The sequence below is a fragment of the Lepidochelys kempii genome, chromosome 2 (assembly GCF_965140265.1).
Source record: "Lepidochelys kempii isolate rLepKem1 chromosome 2, rLepKem1.hap2, whole genome shotgun sequence".
Classification (NCBI taxonomy): Eukaryota; Metazoa; Chordata; order Testudines; family Cheloniidae; genus Lepidochelys; species Lepidochelys kempii.
The window spans coordinates 154,717,530-154,737,342 of NC_133257.1; the positions used below are offsets into that span (position 1 = coordinate 154,717,530).

The 19,813-nt window shown below is 44.9% G+C and overlaps 1 protein-coding gene across 1 annotated transcript in view; it reads left to right on the forward strand.

The window, feature by feature from the left end:
* TMEFF1 (transmembrane protein with EGF like and two follistatin like domains 1) overlaps positions 1–19,813 on the forward strand; it is a 224,807-nt gene that overhangs the window by 200,635 nt on the left and 4,359 nt on the right. Inside the window, exons 6-8 of the mRNA XM_073332493.1 lie at positions 1,257–1,405; positions 2,254–2,319; positions 7,174–7,297. Of these exons, the coding sequence (XP_073188594.1) occupies positions 1,257–1,405; positions 2,254–2,319; positions 7,174–7,297 (339 nt within the window). The remainder of the gene's footprint in view (positions 1–1,256; positions 1,406–2,253; positions 2,320–7,173; positions 7,298–19,813) is intronic.

The window sequence follows — 19,813 nt, forward strand, 5'->3', positions numbered from 1 at the left end:
TACATCTTGTACTCTAACTCAGTTCTCTAACTCAGCCTCATGTCACTGCCCACAGACTGGACTGCATTGTGGGGGAGGGAAAGCAGCTCCCCATAACGAAGGATGTATGGCCACATCAACTCTCTTCCATTAGCATATGCTCATACCCCTTCCTCCATGCAGGAGGAGGCCAATAGAGAGCTGTTTAATCCATACCAGATACACACAGATACCACACAGCTCCCTTAGTTTTGTGGTATGCCATCATCCTGAGGCATAACAGAAGATGCACAGCAGTAAGAAATACATGGAGCAAAACATTTAAAAACAAGTTGTTAATTAAATTAAAAATCACAGTATTAGTTTTATTGAATTAAACGAGAGTGACACAGACTTCAGAATTGTTAAGCTTTTCCAAGGCAGCCTCCCTGATATGAAATGTCAGGATTGAGTATTGATTCACTGCAGAACTCCACAGCAAAACTCTATCATTTAAAGGTAGTGTCCCCTGGACTATACAGTTTTCTAGTGTAGAGACAATCCTGCCCTTGTGTGGGGATGCACCTTATGTGTAGTACATCTTTTCCCCCTCTCATGGCTATGGTTTCTTTGTTACAAATGATAAAAAAAATGTTCTCTGCCTAAAACTAGAAATGTGTTAATTGGATACATTATGAAATAATCCAGATTGCATAACCCTGTTTTAATTACAGCATAATGAACCACTGAGTTTTCAAAGGCATGAATGAATGGCTTGTTAAACTAATACACTTGACCAAACTTATTGCTGCTGTTCAGCCTTTGAAATGAAAAATACTTAGTTTTGATGAATAGAAATGAAAGTTCATCCCCACTCTCCACAACAGTCATTCAGTTTTCTTTGCCAAAAAACAAACAGAACATGTAAAATCTTTCTTTGGTTTTACCCACATATGGGAATAGACAATGCACTAAATTGTTTTATTGTCGTAATAAATTTTCCTTGTAATATGTTGCTGTTGTTTTTTCAGAAATTAAAATAATCAGTAAGATTTATATCATATTAAACCCATGAAAAAATCAATAAAATATTGAAGGGTACATGGTAGCTTCTGTTTACAACTGTGTATACATTCTGTCTGAAAACCTGAGATGGCAGCAAATTCTTTGGTATACATACACAATAGATTTTTCTCCCAGGTCATGGAGCTGGTGCTAATGTATAAACAAATGTTTAATCAAGACACAACTTTATTTAACTGTACTTCTTTGATCTCATTGTGTGTGTTTATTAACAGGTGTGTATGTAATATAGACTGCAGTGGGTACAGTTTTAATCCTGTGTGTGCTTCTGATGGAAGTTCTTATAACAATCCATGTTTTGTTCGAGAAGCATCATGTTTGAGGCAGGAACAGATTGACATAAGGCACCTTGGACACTGCTTAGGTAGGTTTCATTTTAATTTTCATTAGAATTGTCTCTTGCATCACAAAGGGCCCAAGCAGGCCCTTTAATTCTTTTTAATTTTTGTATTAAAATTCACTGATCTTTCCTAATTGCCACCCAAAATATGTATGTATTTAGTTAGTTAGTTAGTTGTTTGTGTTGTATGTACATTATGTCTCTATCACTATGCTCTAGGTTGAGGAAAAAACACATGTATTTAAAAAAATACATCTGAGCAATAGTCTAAATGTCCATGAAATCAGCCACAATGGAAACACATTAAGAGAGCTCCATCCTACTAGAACACCCCAAGTCATCCTCTTACAACAGCATGAATTAGATAGGCCTTCCAGCATGCCTAGCGGCTCAATACACTTGGGCCCTGACCCTACAAATACTTATCCATTTGCTTTTTATGCATGGGAGTGCTGCCATATGCAAATCATGAGCATCAGTGTTTGCAAGGTTTGGGGCCTTGGACCCTGCCCTGAGTGTATTCTGCCACCAGCTCCCTGCCACTAACATCTAGATTCCGTAAACTTGAGAATCCCAACTGGTTCAACTGTCTGGCTGAAGAACAAATGAGAGGCTATCTGTAAAATGCCCTCAACCACCCCGCAAAGAGCTTTTTAGCTCAAAACCAGGAAGAGCACCCAGAATTGACTGGAAGCTGGTACAATCTCCAGGTGGTGTTTACCTAACTATAACAGAGAAAAAATATTGAATCTGACTGTATGACTGTAACTAAATTATTTTCTCAAATATCAACTTCTTACATTGTAATAATACACAATGATCTGAAAATAAACACTTCTAAACAGATGTATTTTTATTTATTTATCATATAGAAACAGATGACACCAGCTCAGTAGGAAAGAAAGATGATGGAATGCAATATCGACCAGAGGTGAAAGGTAATGTACTGGTATTTTATGCATATGTTACATTCTCCCAAGATACCAAAATATAGCATGCATGCCCTTTCTCATCTGCTTTGCAACCGGGAGAGAAGTGAACATCTGCTTTCCTACACCACTATCACCCCATCTCTGGTAAGCAGGAGATATGACTATGCCGAGTCTGCCTGGCATGTTTCCCTAAAATGCTGAACTCCCTTCTGTATTTAGTAGGTTATAGGATTAGCATTTCGCCAATTGCTGTGCCAGTGCTTTAGCTGGCTCCAAGACTGTAGAAATGTGACTTCTATACAAGTGGCACAGGCCCCCTCTGCCCAGCCTTCCTCGATGACTTCTGAATAAGTGACAGGTTCTATATTTGCTGCTTCTGCACCTGTTGGACCACAGTGGATGAACCATGTTGTTTAAAAGATTTTTAGCCATGTAAATTAGATGGGCCAGATCCTCTGCTGCTGCTTTTGTTATTTTGTTTGTTAGGACTTTGTTTATGTTAAATTTGAAATAGTTTAGATGCCGCTGTGTAACAACGAGAATGAAGCGAGAAGAAAAGCTTACAAGCTCATTAGAAATGCTTATGAATACAAATGAGCATGTGTGTTACCGGTTTGCTTGTGTGCTGAAAGTGCAGCATTGTGAGAGTGAGGGTATGTGGAACATTTTGTCAGAAGAATTAACGAGAAATGAAGGGCGTAGGAAATTAGAACTGGATGAGACTTACTTAGTCATTAAGTCCGGTCCCCTGCGATCACAGGCAACCCCATCATATAATCCATTCATATGTTTTTCAAGATTCATCTTAAAACCAGTTAGCTTGTCTGTCCCCCACTCCTCCGATGTCTATTGGGAAGCTGTTCCAGAACTTCACGCTTCTGATGATTAGAAACCTCCTTCTAATTTACAGCCTAAGTTTACTCATCACCAGTTTATATCTATTTGTTCTTCTGACAGTGTTGTCCTTTAATTTCAGTAGCCCATCAACTGCCTTGGTGTTTACTCCCCCTCCTCCCGATGTATTTATAGACTGCAATCATATTCCCTCTCAGCCGTCTTTGTGCTAAGCTAAACAAGCCAGACTCTTCTAGTCTCTGCTCATAAGACACGAAGACGTGCCCTCCATTGCCCTGATCATCGTAGCAGCCCTTCTCTGCACCTGTTCCAGGTTGAATTCACCTTTTTAAAACATGGGTGAGCAGAATTGCACACAGCATTCCAGATGAGGTCTCCCTAGTGCCTTCTACAATAGCATTAATGTTTCTCTATCTCTGCTAGAAATATCTCACCTGATACTTCCTAGGATCACATTTTCCTCTTTCACAGCCACATCACAATGGTGTTTCATAGTCATGTTGTGATCACCTGGCTCTTTCTCCTTCTTGTTCACTTACAACTGCTGAGCCCCTCAGCTCATAGCAGAAAGATTTGTTATCTGGCCCTAAGTGCACGATTTTGCACTTTGTACTATTACATTTCATCCCATTTCTATTACTCTAGGCAAGGTCATCTAATTCTTCCTCTATGATATTCCAGGCCGCTTCTGTTTTGATAATGCCCCCCAACTTGGTGTTATCAGCTAATTTCATTAGCACTCTCCTGCTTCTTGTGCCCAGGTCACTAATGAAAATATTTAATATAGGTCTCAAAGCAGGTCCCTGAGGAATTCCACTAGTAACCTCACTCCAGCCTGGTAGTTCACCTTTCAGCACAACCTGTTGTCATCTCCCTTTTAGCCAGTTCCTTATCCACCTTACAGTTCTTATACTAATCCCCATATCCTCCAGTTTAGCTAATAATTTCCTATGGGGCACTGTGTCAAATGCTTATGGAAGTCCAGAACGATTAGATCTACTGTTACATTAGTCACATTTTCTCAGGCTCCTTGAAAAAAAGCTCTGTTTCTGTGAAGATGGTGATATCTTCAGGAAACTGGCCTGTGCCCAGCTACAGTAACTCCTCACTTAACGTTGTAGTTATGTTCCTGAACAATGTGACTTAAAGCGAAACGATGTTAAGTGAATCCAATTTCCCCAAAAGAATTAATGTAAATAGGTGGGGATTAGGTTCCAGGGAAATTTTTTTCACCAGACAAAAAACTATATTATATACACACAGTATAAGTTTTAAACAAACAATTTAATAGTGTACACAGCAATGACGATTGTGAAGCTTGGTTGAGGTGGTGAAGTTAGAGGGTGGAAGAGGGTGGGATATTTCCCAGGGAATGCCTTACTGCTAAATGATGAACTAGCATTCGGCTGAGCCCTCAAGGGTTAACTCATTGTTGTTAATGTAGCCTCACACTCTACAAGGCAGCACAAATGGAGGGAGGGGAGACAGCATGGCAGACAGAGACAGAGGCACACACCCTGTGTGTGGGAGAGAGAGAGAGAGAGAGATGTGCATTGCCCCTTTAATTATGCTGACACCATTCTAAGTACATTGCCTTTAAAAAGATCAGGAAGTTGAGATAGCAGCTGTGGCCAGTAAGCTCTCTCTGTCCTGAGCCCTGTCCTGTCCCTACTCTGCTCTCTGTGGAGAAGGGATAAGCCGGGGGCAGGAGTAGGGGGGAGGGGAATACCCTGACATTAGCCCCCTTCTTCTGCCCTCCCTTGCACAGCAAGCAGGAGGCGGGTAGGAGCAGCACATGGCAGTGGGAGGAGGGACACCTGAACTGCCCCGCAATTGCTAGCCTGCTGGGAGGCTGCCACACAGGGAACTTAGGAGAGTGGGGAGCTGATAAGGGAGCTGATAAGGAGGTTGCCAGTCCACCCTGATTCCAAGCTCCCACCAGCTAGCTGCAACGGGCTGCTCTTCCTGCAAGCAGTGGACAAAGCAGGCGGCTGCCAAACAACGTTCTAAGGGAGCATTGCGCAACTTTAAATGAGCATGTTCCCTAATTGATCAGCAACGAAACAACATTAACCGGGACAACTTTAAGTGAAGAGTTACTGTAGATGTCCCTTGAGGGCTAGCTACACTGAGGGTTTGGGGAGGTCACTGTGATGCACTTATGCTGAGGCGTAGGGATGGTGAGAGTCTGCTGAGAGGTAGGGCCAAGCCTGCCTGAACTGAGTCCAATTGACCCCACCTCATCTCTTCTCGGAACAACTTTATAACCTCCACCCCCACACTCTTGCTGTTAGCTGCTTCCCCGCACTGCCTGTCTGTTCCAGGCCTGGAGTTCAGAATGATTTTGCTGAAGAATGAGCTGGCTACTCAGAGGTTCTGGTCATTCTGGAGTGGGACTGTTTCAGCAACTGCTGTGGTAGTCAGGGGAGGGATAGAGAGAGGGAGGAGAAATCATTCTGAAGAAGGAAAGGAGGTGGAGGAGGCCTCTTTGCAGGAAAATAAACAGGCCATATTGGGTGGGCTTGGGAAGGGCTGAGGTGCTCAGGAGGAGCCTTTGCATCCTACAAGCCTCAGTACAGTTTACTATAGTAGTCCTTGGAGTACTAAAGTTAACCCTGTGGATCAAAGAGCTGCCACCAGGAGCTGGTGCTAGACATGGGGAGACTTTTATAACTTTGAATTTATTCAAATGTTTTCCTCTGTCTTTGCTTTTAGGCCCTTCTCTCTGCTTTCACATCTCTGCTCTCAGAAGCTCCAGCAATTTGTCCTTTGTGCCCATAGGTCTCTTTCTTTTTTTGCTCCAGAGCCCTAAACTTTTTTCTGCCAGCTCTTCTACCTATTCTAAAGTCTTAGTAAGTGCTCACTGTGCAACACTGACAGACCCCAGTCGTCGTCGTCAGGATTGAACTGGGGACCTCTGGAACTTAGTGCATGAGCCTCTACCGCATGAGCTAAAAGCCAACTGGCTATTATCTAAGGTAGACTCATTTAACTCTCTCTCTCTAAGTGGTCTCGGTGCCACCCAGAAGATGCGCGGGTTACATACTTCCCCTAGCTGAGGAAGTGCATCCCGAGCTTCAGAGACTTCCCATTTGAAATCCCAGACGAGCCCCCACTTGTAACACCGACAGACCCTGGTCGTCGGCGAGTGGGATTGAACTGGGGACCTCTGGAGCTTAGTGCATGAGCCTCTACTGCCTGAGCTAAAAGCCAACCTCCTGTTAGCTAAGGTTGTAGAGCAGACTCCTTTAACTCTCTCTAAGTGGTCTCAGTGCCTCTAGGTGGGACAGAACTTCACACCCTGGAGGTGTGTGGGTTACACCTGCATCTGCTGCACCCTCGATCTTTTCTGCACCTGAGTCATTGCTCCACTTTCAGTCCCTGGCCTTGTCTATGTTGCCCACTCCCTTTCTCTTTCTCCTCTTCCCTCTGCCCTCTTTTTTGTCTTTTGGATCTCTTCCTCTCTTTTGTTCCTGTCCATCTCTCTCCTCCAGGTTCTTTATCACACTATTTTCTCCTTCGCCCTCTTTTCTTTCTATTATCTCTTGTTAACTCCGGTCCTTTAGTATTCTCTTGTACTCCTATCTTGCTTTTCTCCAGAGCTCTGTTAGGCCTTGTCTACACTTCCACTTACAGCACTGAAACTTTCTTCGCTCAGGGGTGTGAAAGACACAGCTTTCCCCAAGCCAAGTGCTCTGTGTGGCTGTCTACCAGCTGTTTGCCTAGACCCCACTGGCAGAACTTCAGCCCAGTATGTTGATTCTTTGTCAGGAAGGTTTTCCCCAGTTTAGGAAGCCCACAATAGCAGCAGATTTAGTTATCACTAAGGAGTAATTTACAGCATTGAGTGAGTGTGCTGCTAAATTCCACAGGCTTCTGTGAAACTTGAGCTCTAAGCCACTGCTTTATTAATTCTTTGTCCTGTCACCACAGAAGTTTTTGGAAGGATGCTATATGTGTGTTGGTTTTGTACATTTACTAAATCTGTTTGTGTATGTTTTCAAGATGCCAGTGATCAAAGAGAAGACATTTATATTGGAAACCACATACCTTGTTCAGAAAGCTTCAATGGTTACTGTATACATGGAAAATGTGAATTCATTTATTCCACTCAGAAGGCTTCCTGCCGGTAAGTCAGTGAATGAATAAGCAGCACAGATACTATATGCACCTGAAAGTCACTCTCATGTACTGTGTAAAGCTTTAACACAATACATTTTATACACATAATATTGAAAACATTGGTTTGTGATAATGTGCTGTGGATTAGACTGTGGCATTGGAGCCACATCCATGTGTAGGGGGCAGTGCAGAGCTGCCCAATCCCAGTAGGAGCATGAGGAAGGTGGGACTTGGGGGCAGGCACAGTCTCTTCCAGGGCTCATCAGCGCACACATTAGGAAGGAGTATATTGCTCCTCCCAGAGGACCAGCCCTGTTCTGCAGTCCAGTGAACATAGCTGCCAAGCCTTTTGTCACTCTGTGTCACATTTTATAGAAATGATTTAATTATCTAATTTGCACAAACTTATAAACTTACCGGCAACCCACCCTGCCACAAGCAGCAGTCAGGGTAGGACATGGAGCTGGACAAAACTTGGTTGCTGTGTCTAGGTGTTTGATAGATGAGGGGATTCTGGAGGGTGTCTGGGGAGGTAGTTCATTGGGGGGTGGCATCTAAGCTGGGGATAGGTGAGTGCTGGGGCAGCTGTGGATAGGTGGATATTTGGAGTTTGTGATGGGGAAGCCTATGACCTAAATCTTCCCTTTCTCAATTCCATCCCACTATCCCTAGTTTTGACACACACATCCCCATGCCTCTCCTGGTATCGTCCTAACTTGATGATTCCCAAACAATGGCCCATGAAGTGCCAGTGGTCCACAGTGTTGGTGGATTGCAGGGAGCTGGTTGGTCACATGATGCTGGTGCCTCATTTTCAGCTGCTAAATCCCATTAAAAAGAACCCACAAATACAATACTTTCCTTTTATTACTTTCCTGTGTAAGCAATTGCTGTAGTTTGCCACAAGGATATTGTATTATCATAAATGGGGGTGGGAGGAAGTGTTCATAAGATGAGATGTTAAGTGTTCTCATGACAAGGTGAGTGAGGTCATATCTTTTATTGGATCCACTTCTGTTGGTGAGAGAGACAAGCTTTCAAGCTACAGAGACTTGAAGAAGAGCTCTGTTTGGCTCAAAAGCTTGTCTCACCAACAGAAGTGTGTCCAATAAAAGAAATTACCTCACCCACCTTGTCTCTGTAATATCCTGGGACCAACATGGCTACAACTACACTGTATACAGTCTGTTAAGACGTCCACAGTACAAAAGCTTGACAACTCCTGCCCTAAATAATTCTTCTCCTTCCTTGGAGTTTGCATTCTTTGAATATTTGTAGTAATTTTTACATCACTTTTTAATCAGCACTTTAACCAAGTTCTGTAAGTGCTGGTCCCTATGTGTATTCCACACATGGGTGCGCATGCACACGATCTGCCTGAGTCTGGAAATTCTAATGTCTGTTGGCCCACACATGTGCTGTTGTTCTCATGCTCCAGACTGAGGGCACAAAAGGCGGTGCGGGCCGATGCCCCTCCAGTTCCTTCTTCCCGCTGCATGGCCTGAGTCAGAATCCCTGTGTTCACAGATTTCTCCAGTTTTTATCCTTAGTGCATACATTTTTATCCTGTACATACATTTGTAAATAGTTTTTATAGTTTTTATATTAGTATAGTTAGTTACTGTAGCTAGTTCTTTCCCATTATTAGGGACTCCCTCGCCATGGTCTGTGACTATGCTCAGAGCTCAGGAGTTCAAGAACTGTGTTTCTTGCCCTTGCTCCTTCTCTGTGAGGTGACTATCACCAATGCTGTGTCTACTGCATATCACTTCAAAGTGCATCATCTGTCGCTCGTTTCCAGCACAAACAGGCAAAGCTCGTGAGATTTGATTAAGGGAGAAGGCTGTGTGGCCTCACTCTGATCTCAGTCAGGGAGAACCCCCTCCCATACATCGTCACTATCAGACAAGCAGCACCCCTCCGAGCACAAGCTTAGAAGCAGAGCCGACAACTGCTAAGGCAAGGAATCTTCTTCCTGGGCTTCCCTTGAGAGTAGGGGGCACTTTGGTGATTGTAAGGACAGAACCCCATCCAGATTTGCTCACAAAAGAAGGGATCCCTCCCTGAACCTGTCCAGACCGGGTGAGCCTTTACACATGGATCCTATGGGTCCAGGACTGTTAAAGACCCCCACCATGAAAGGTAAAGTGGGCAGAAAAAGAAGGATCTGTCAGTATCATTGGTGGCACCTGCTCCAAAACACAAGAACTACCATCTGCCGGTTCTGTCCAGAAGTGCTGGGCCTGGTTCTTTCTTGGTACCAGCCAGCAACAACCGAGGACACATTGGTTCTAACTGTTGGAACAGGGTGGGATATTTTCCTCCCTTACCTTCAGTTTCCCCTCCTCTCCCACCTGATCCTCCCAAGAGACATTTCCACACTGGAGGATGAAACTGCATCAGTGACACAAGAACCATCCCCTCTCCAACCCTTGGGGCACGAGCATCCACCCTCTGGTGCCATTGGCCCCAGCAATGGAGACAGAGGAGTTCTTAGACTTGGATGAGTTGGACATCCTGGCCAGTTCTTCATCTCCTCCTAGAGAGCTGAGTCCTGAGAGATGGTTGAAGATCCTCCCAGATCATCCCTGGAACTGAAGATCACCCCTGGTACTGCTGGGACCTGCTGCTGTGGAGTCCCCCTCACCCACTCGATCCCTCCTTTGGACTTATTGGGGCTATTGGAACCCCTATGGCAGATGGCCTGGATTTGCCCATGAGTCATAGCACTCCTCTCCTACCCAGCACCCACCAGATCCGTTGACCTAAGAGGAGGAGAACATAGACCCAGATCTGCAGGTACTGACGGGAATCTCATCCTCATCTCTAGATCAGTGGTCTCCAACCTTTTTATGCACAAGATAATTCCTGGCAAGTCTCTGCGGCCCCTGGGGTGGGAGTGGAGCAGCAGGTTTCCGTGCGCTCCCCGCACCCGCAAGCGCTGCCCCCTCAGCTCCCATTGGCTGGGAACTGGCAAGTGGGAGCTGCGGGTACAGTGCTGGGGGTGGGGGCAGCGCACGGAGATGCCTCACTTCCCCCCACCCCCAGTGGCTGCAGAGATGTGCCAGCACCCAGCCGCTTCCGAGAGCGGTGTGGGGCCAGGGCAGGCAGGGAGCCTGCCTGAGCCCTGCTGCGCTGCTGGACTTTTAGTGGCCAGAGATCGCAATCAACTGGCAGAGGCTCCAGGATTGACCAGTCAATTGCAATCAATCGGTTGGTGACCACTGCTCCAGATGAAGCCATGGCTCCATTTTCACCATCTCTTCTGGACACCCATACGCTGTATGGTTCTCCTTCAGAGAATTGCCAATGACCTCCAGATACCACTGGAGGAGGTCCAGGACTCTCAACATCAGCTCCTGGATATTATGCAACTACAGGTTCAAGCAAGGTGATGCTGCTGGTTAATGAGGTCATGATGGAGCCAGCAAGTGTGGTCTGGCACACCCCAGCCTCCTGTGCTCCCCACAACTAAGAGGGCTAAGAAATGTTTTTGTCTCTGCCTAATGGGCTGAATTTCTTTTCTCCCACTGAGTGCCAAATTCCCTGGTTGTACAGGCACAAAGAGAGCAAGATTGCAGCATCTCAAGACCACCCCAGCTGACAATGGCTCAAAGAGGTTAGACCTTTGGGAAAGAAAAGCCTTTTCTTCTACGAGCCTACAGTTCCATATTGCAAAGTATTGGGCCTTGTTAGGAGAATATGATTTAACAATTACTCCAGGTTGGCCGACTTTTAGGGCAAGTTTCCCCTGAGAATGGAGCCCAATTTCATTCCTCATAGAAGAAGGCAAGTTAGCAGCAAAGAATTTCCTTTAAGCTGCAGTGGACAAAGCGGACACTGCATCCAGAGGCTTGGCCACTGGAAAAGTGATGAGGCATGAGTCTTAACTTCACTCCTCGGAGCTCCCCAGGAAGGTCCAGAGCACCACGCAGGACCTGCCTTTTGACGAGTTGAATTTTAACAAGAAATCAGATGAGTCCCTGTACTTGTTGAGAGTCTCAAGGTCAACTCTGTGCTCCCTGGGAATTTACATCCTGGCCCCAAGGAAAAAACACCAGAGGCAGGTGTATAAGCCAAGCCTCCCCCCTACCCCTGACTTTTGCCACCAACATCCAGCCAAGCCTCCGTGTAAACAACAGAGAATTCAGAAGCCACATTTTTTCAGCCCCCCACTACCACAACCTCTACCCATTCCCAGCTACCCACTAAGGGCTACTTTTGATGCCTTGGTCAAGATCTGCCCACCACTGTTGATACCAACCACCTCTTCCCCCCCCCACCCCTTATCTTTGGGGGCTGCCTCTGCCTTTGCACCCACAATTGGAACTGTATCACAACAGACAGTTGGGTTCTAGAAATTATCCATCAAGTGTGCTCTGTAGAGTTTCCCTCCCTCCTCACAAACTCCCATTCTGGTCTCTCTTGAGAAACAACTCTCATGAGGTGATTCTCCAACAGAAGGTGGACTCCCTCCTCCTAAAAGAGGCAAGAGAACAAGTGCCACCTCAGTATCAAGGAAGAGGGTTCTATATCCCTTATTGCTTAGTCCCACAAAAATATGGAGGGTGGAGACTCATTCCGGACCTTCGACAACTTAACATCATTATTCAAAAGTCAAAATTCAGGATGGTTACACTAGCATCAATAATCCCTTCCCTACAGGAAGGGATGTAGTTCACGGCTTGCAACATGAACACCTATTTCCATGTAGATATTAATCCATTCCAGAGAAAGTTTGTTTAGTTTCTAGCAGGTCAGGAACATTTCCAGTTCAGAGTCCTTCCCTTTAGAGTAGCAACAGCACCCAGAGTATTCACGGAGGTCTTCTCTGTGGCTGCAGCCCAATATCTCGATGATTGGCTCCGAGTATATTGCTCCAGCGAAGATGTAAGGTCAGCAGCTATGTTCCTGCTGCATCTTCTAGCAGCACTCGGTATCTGCATAAACAAAGAACAGTCTGTTTTAACACCCACACAGATGATGAACTTTTTCAGCGTGACAGTGGACTCTGTTGCAACAAGAGCTTTCCTTCCCATGGAAAGATATCAGTTAATGAGCAACCTGACAGCACTGATTACTTGCAGACGAAGAACTATGGTCAGGATGTGCCTTTCTCTTCCGGGCCACATGGCCTCCTGTACTTATGTGGCACCATTTGCCAGGCTTCTCCTACGCTGCCCGCAGGCCTGGCTCTGGTTGGTCTACTCACCAGACCAGGATCACATCAACACCAGAGTGACTGTTCCCACCGGGGTCAGCAACTCTCTTACCAGGAGGTTGAACCCAGATAGAGTGAGAGTTGGTGTCCCCTTTGTCACTCCCACTTTCAGCACCATCATTGTAACACACACATCCCTTATGAGGGGGTGCTCACCTGAACAGCCACACTGTACAAGGTGCCTGGACCCCCCGGGAGGCCAGACTGCACATTCATCTACTGGAACTGAGGGCAGTCTACCTGGCATGCAGGGCTTTTCTCCTGCTCATTGATTCTCTTCATGTCCAAGTAATGTCAGACAACATCACCATGGTCTTTTACCTAAACAGGGTAGAGCAAGATGTCCTCTCCTTTTTCTAGAAGCAGTCAAGCCTTGGAACTGGTGTATCACAAACCACATCACTGTCCCAGCCACTTCCAGGTGCGTCAAACTCCCTTGAAGATAGGCTGAGCTGACACTTCTCTGCAGACCATGCGTGGGAGATACTCAGCTCTATCCTGAGCGAGATATTTATTCAGTGGGGAAAACCTCAATGGGATCTCTTCACATCCCAAATGAACGGGCAGCTTCCCTTGTACTCAGGGGTGCTGGAACAATTTTTATAGAGGGGGTGCTGAGAGCCATTGAACCAAACTGTAAACCCTGTATATAATGGAAACTATTTCAAGCCAGAGGGTGCAGCAGCACCCCCAGCACCCCTAGTTCCAGCACCTATCCTTATACTTCTCCAGAGGAGCTATAAGTCACAGTTCCCAGGGCAATGCTCTCCTGTTGTCATTGACAGACAATCTCAGAGATGCCTTTCTTCCCATTCCCCTGTTACCACAGGTCTTGAGAAACATCTGTCAGGACAGAGCCAGAGTCATTCTCCTTGCTCCCAACTGGCCCAGACTGTTTTGGTTCCCGGAGCTCCTGAAAACGTCAGTCCATCCTCTTGTTAGGGTCCACCCCTTCCCAGATCTCTTTACTCAGGAAGGGGGCAGAGTCAGACACCCCGATCCAGACCCTCTCCCCCTCATGGCTTGGTGTTTGTATGGGCATCAGAACTAGAACACTCTTGCTTGGCACCTGTCCAATCTATTCTTACTCAAAAGCTCAGTGGTTTGAGCATTGGCCTGCTAAACCCAGGGTTGTGAGTTCAATACTTGAAGGAACCATTTAGGAATCTGGGGCAAAAATTGGGGATTGGTCCTGCCTTGAGCAGGGGGTTGGACTAGATAATCTCCTGAGGTCCCTTCCAACCCTGATATTCTATGATTTATTTATTTAAAATAGGAAGGACTCAACTAGAACCTGCTACCTAGCCAAACAGAAAGACTTCTCTGCCTAGACTCAGCATAAACAGCCTCCACCAACTTCTGCAAATATCCCAGTCATTTTAGATTATTTTTAGGGCTGTCAAGTGATTAAAAAAAATTAGTCGCGATTAACCGCACCATTAAACAATAATAGAATACCATTTATTTAAATATTTTTTGGTGTTTTCTACATTTTCAAATGTATTGATTTCAGTTACAACACAGAATACAGTGTACAGTGCTCACTTTATATTTATTTTTATTACAAGTATTTGCACTGTAAAGAAACAAAAGAAATAGTATTTTTCAATTCACCTAATACAAGTACTGTAGTGCAATCTCTTTATCATGAAAATTGAACTTACAAATGAATTATGTAGAATTATGTACAAAAAACTGCATTCAAAAATAAAACAATGTAAAATTTTAGAGCCTGCAAGTCCACTTCTTGTTCAGCCAATCGCTCAAACAAACAAGTTTGTTTACATTTGCATGAGATAATGCTGCCCGCTTCAGGCTTACAATGTTACCTGAAAGTGAGAACAGGTGTTCTCATGGCACTGTTGTAGCTCGCGTTACAAGTTATTTATGTGCAAGATGCGCTAAAGAGTGATATGTCCCTTCATGCTTCAACCATCATTCCAGGGGCATGCGTCCATGCTGATGGTTCTGCTCGATAACAATCCAAAGCAGTGTGGACTGATGTATTTTCATTTTCATTATCTGAGTCAGATACCACCAGCAGAAGGTTGATTTTCTTTTTTGGTGGTTCGGGTTCTGTAGTTTCCGCATTGGAGTGTTGCTCTTTTAAGACTTCTGAAAGCATGCTGCATACCTTGGCCCTCTCAGATTTTGGAAGGCACTTCAGATTCTTAAACCTTGGGTCGAGTGCTGTCGCTATCTTTAGAAATCTCACATCGGTACCTTCTTTGCGTTTTGTCAAATCTGCAGTGAAAGCATTCATAAAGTGAACAACATGTGCTGGGTCATCATCCGAGACTGCTATAACATGAAATATATGGCAAATGTGGGTAAAACAGAGCAGGGGACATACAATTCTCCCCCAAGGAGTTCAATCACAAATTTAATTAACGCATTATTTTTTTTAACGTGCGTCATCAGCATGGAAGCATGTCCTCTGGAATGGTGGCTGAGGCATGAAGGGGCATACAATAGTGAACATATGCAGAGCGGCTACCCCAGAGTTCCGTTGACAAAACATTACCCACTAATTCAGGCCTCCACTACAGATGCAACAGTGAGAAGTACAGAACTTCAAGCATCTTTCCTGCCAGCATCCTCACACTCACCTCTAGTCTGAATACTACTGGTCAATCACCCACATGTGAAATACACTTAGAGACCAGCACTCAAAGAAGAAATGGAGGTTACTTATCTGTAACTGGAAGTTCTTCGATATGTGTGGTCCCTATCAAAGTTGCTGTTTTTTTCCTTTGCCTGGGGGTGCTCCAACCCCGCTCAATCTCATGCCCCGCCCCCACTCCACCACTTCCCCCTAGCCTCCACCCCCACCTCCCCTCTTCCTGCTCCCTCTCCGCCCCCACCCTGTATCTTCCCGCCCAGTTCCGCCATCCTCCCCGAGCGCACCCCATTCCTATTTCTCCCTCTCCCTCCCAGCATCTCCTGCACACTGTGGAACAGTTGATTGCAGTGGGCGGGAGGGAGGGGGAGGAGTTGATTGGTGGATGGGAGGCACTGGGGGAGATTGGGGGAAGCTGGCTGCCAGTGGGTACTAAGCACCCGCTAATGCGCCTATAGTCCCTATCTTTATTCCACTACCTGCCCTCCATCCCCTCTGCTTCAGAGCCTACTGGATTTGCAGTAAGAACTGGAGGGGCGTCAGCCCATGCTGCCTTTTATGTCCTCAGTCTGGAGCACAAGGAGAACTACTGTGCATGTGTGGGGCACTGCTTGTTAGAAGTGCCTCTCTCGGGCACATGGCACGTGTGCACACCTGTGTGTGTCATACAGATAGGGACCAGACAGCTTGAAGAACTTCCGGTTACAGGTAACTAATCTCCATTTATACTCCATTTATATACTGATCTCTTTTAACTTTTTCTTATAAGTCAATCCCTCGTGTGACTGGTTATTATCTGTTACTCTTGTCAAAACTCCCTCTAGTTTGTCAATATTTTACTTTTAACCATTTTTTTTTATTTTATGCAATAGAAAATATTATTTTATAAAAAAAAGTAAACTCTATCCTTGTCTGCTCAGTGTACTATGGTAACTCCGTATACTACCAAAACTTGAAATTAAACATTTCCAAAAATCTACGAACGTTTCACTTTATTTCTTTAGTTTCCAAGTAAAATTAATCCTATTTCTTCTAAAGTAAGAAGTCATTGAGGAGTGTATTTAAAGAAAAGTGGCCACCTTTTTTTGTGGATGGTGATGGTCTAGTAGTCATGAGCAAACATCATTAAAGAATTTTTATCCTGAGTATATGGCCCGTGGTGGTATTTTCATACTAGTGACTGATGGTTCTGTAGCTTTCTGTAGCTCTTTGCTTTACTTTTCTTCCAAAATATCACTTGTAGAACTGCTAGAGTTCAACATATTTCTGACCTTGATCCTTGAAAGTGCTACAGTAGCCCAGAAGGGAGCAGAGGGCCCCCTTACGAGCCAGCATGGCTGGGAACACAGCCTTTTACAAATCATTATTTTCCTTTTCATCTGACCTTTTTCCTCATTACTGGGACACAATAACCTTTTCATTTGATTTTCACCCTCTTTAGCGAGTGTGTCAGACTCTCTCTTCCTTTAGCAGGGATCAAGCTGCCATTTGCAGCAGTAGAGCTCTCACAACACACCCCTCCTCATTTTTGGCAAATTGTTATGCCCCCGTCTTATTTTTCTGGTAATGAAGTGACCAGAATTGACTGCAATATTGTTCTGGATTGGGGCCTGGATTAGGATGCTCTCCATCCCATCCTCCTCATCATAAATGAAGAGATTAAACAACATTAAGTACTGGACCCATGAGAACTGACTCCATTTGGGTGCTACTGAAGAACAACTTGCCCACCCTAACTTGACAGTGAACCTGAACTCTCCATTGGATTTTATTTTAGCCACTTGTGTATTCATCTTCTCATACTTCCATGTGGTACACATTTCCTACCTTCATTATCAGCTGTTCTGGATCAAAAGTGGTTACATTAAAAGCTCAGCACTTAGTCATAGTAATCACACAGTAGTGTACAAGTAAAGCATTTATCCTTCCTTCTGTATAAAGGGAAATATGGTGGGCAAATGTCAAGGGACAGATTTTTGAAAGGATTTTGCACTCTTGTGCACACCTGACTTACCTGTGTGCAAATTCTGATGCACACAAACTCATTTTTACTCACCTATGTGTATCTGCAAATCTTAGGGTACCTATCCACAATGGAGGTTTTGTGTCTGCTAGTGAGGTGTGCAGTTTTAAAACTTAGTCCTGACAGTTAGATGGTGAGCTCTGATATAGCAATGACTTACTAAATTACAGAGAATCTCAAATTCTACCTTACACAAGTAGGTGTGTAGTGATGGCTAATGGTCTCCTGGTGCATTGAGCAGTCTACGCAGCTGCTAAGCATGATTGCAGACTCTAATGCCCCACAGGTGCCTGGTACCCCAACAGGGGTGTGGAAGGAGAGGGAACTATGACTTCATCCCCTATTCACCAGCCAGTGGAGCTGTCCGATCACATGAGGGGTATTCAGTTGCACCCCATCAAGTGATTTAGCAGTGGTCATGCTGTCTCTAAACAGCTAGTGGCTCTAGGTTGCCTCCAGGTGCTTGCCCTGGGACAGTGCAGCTTTGCATCACCCCCAGTGTAGGGCTGTGCCAACCACACACAGCTGAGCCCTTTGCTTGTTGTCTGAATAAAGAAATACATTAAATTAATTTGACATAATTTTATTTTGATAAACCCATGTTGTCTACTATTTATCATCTTATTTTCCAGTAAGTGCTTATAAAATGGACTGCTTTACTAGTTTACCAGGTAATTAGAGGTTTGGTCTATAATACTTCATCCCCTCACCTGCCAATTCCAGTCTTGAACTCAGTATTTTCTTTGCGTTATTCCAGTCCTCCGGATTCTCTCTTGCCCTGCAGGAGTTCTCAGAAATAATTTCCAACCATTTCAGTAGTTCTGAGAATGTCTTTAGCATTCTAGGGTGACATTCATTGAACTGTAATGATTTTAATATTTTCAGATTATCTGGATATTCTTTAACCTCTTCTTTCTTGATTCTGCTTTATAGAATGGTTCTTGTATTAAGTCTACTATGGCTACTATCTTCTTTAAAGAAGACAAAAACAAAGTAGGGAATAAGGATTTAGCATTCTATTTGTCACCTGTTCTTTTCCTTTCTTCCTACTAGGTAATGCACAAACAGGTTCCTTTGTCATTTGCTTCCTTCTTATTAATGTACATAAATCTATCTTGGTTCCTTTCCCATCCACTGATAATTATATCTATCGTAATGTTGTGCCTTTTTCTTAATGACGCTATTTTTATTGGTACATATCCAGTCTGTGAGCCAGTGTCTCCTGCAGAAAGCCCATAGATGAGGAAAGTGTATTCACAAGAATACATGGGTTTCATAGCACTGAAAATCCAGGGCATTTTCCCTGCATGCCTGTGGAACAGTTTTTTGCTTTCCCAAATGTAACTAATTCCTGTCTTCCATCATCATCTCACCAAGCACAGGGTTGGATTTGAGGGTGAGTTGGAGTGATTCTTTGTGATACACCCAAGCGTAACTGACTTTGTTTATATCAGAGGTGTTTTGTGTGTGTGTGTGTGACAGATTTTTGTTACCAATCTGCCTGAGGCGACAGTTGATCAGGCTGAGGCCACAGGATCTTTAAGGGAGGAGATGACGTAACACACCAAGTGTTTAAATGTTAAAGCTTTATTGATAAAATGATAAAATAATAAAATAACAGCGAAGAGTGATGGGTGCTCCCCATGTCACTCAGAGGAAGGAAGGAAGCCTTAGTGCCCCAAGCCCTAACCCACTTTCATACTCACATACGCTCTACCTGAGGCTGGCCAAGCCTGGGTGTAACATAAGAAGAAGAGGGGGTAGGGTGGACAGGAGTACTGTCCTGGACCCAGGTCATCCAGGGTCTGCTATGATCTCCAAATTGCTCCAGCTCTCAGGAGGGTTTTAAGGCCTGGGCTCCTTTGAGGGAGTTCCATTCCACGACCTCTGTACCTGGTGTTCTTTGTGCCAGCCCAAACCAGCTTTCTGTGGTCTTCTCTGCTTTCCCAAAACACAACGGCTCCAGGGACGCGAAGCTCTGCTCCCCCCCTCATCATCTCGCCGGTGTTTTCCATCTCTGCAGCCCTGGTTCAGTGTACTTTTTCTTTTCTCATGGCTGGCTGTGGCTGGGTGAGATAATTTTTCATCTAGTGCCGTGACCTTGGACTGGGGCCAGCTCTTATCGTTGAACTGAGCTTGCTAGCTGCAGTGTTGAGTTAACCCATTCTCTGCTCTCTTTCTCCTTCCCCCTTTGGCCTTTTGCAGCCTGCAAAAGAATCTTCCATCCCACATGCACTCACACCTTTGACTCTTCCCAAAATATCCTGCAATGCTTGCAACAGCCTTAGCAATATACAATGCTGATCTGCCTTCCCCAGGGGACCCCTTGAGGGAGGGGGCCATTGGGGTGTGACACGTGTGTGTGCATGTATCTTTAATTCCTCTCCAGCCTGCTACTGCAAAAGTGGAGGCCAATTGCTTGTTGAATTCAACACGACTAATATGTTTACATCTGTTTATTTTCAAGGCTAACTTCACAAGGAAAATGAGCAACACGTTTACGTTTTAATGTTAAAGCTGAGATTTTTTCTCTTTGTAGTTCCGCCCCAAGTCAGGGGTGAGGCTTCTGGTCTAGCTCTGGCTGCATGGAGAGGTAGGGGTAGGGCCTGTTAGCTATGAAGAATCCACCAGCGGATGCTGGCTCCATTAACCCTGGCTA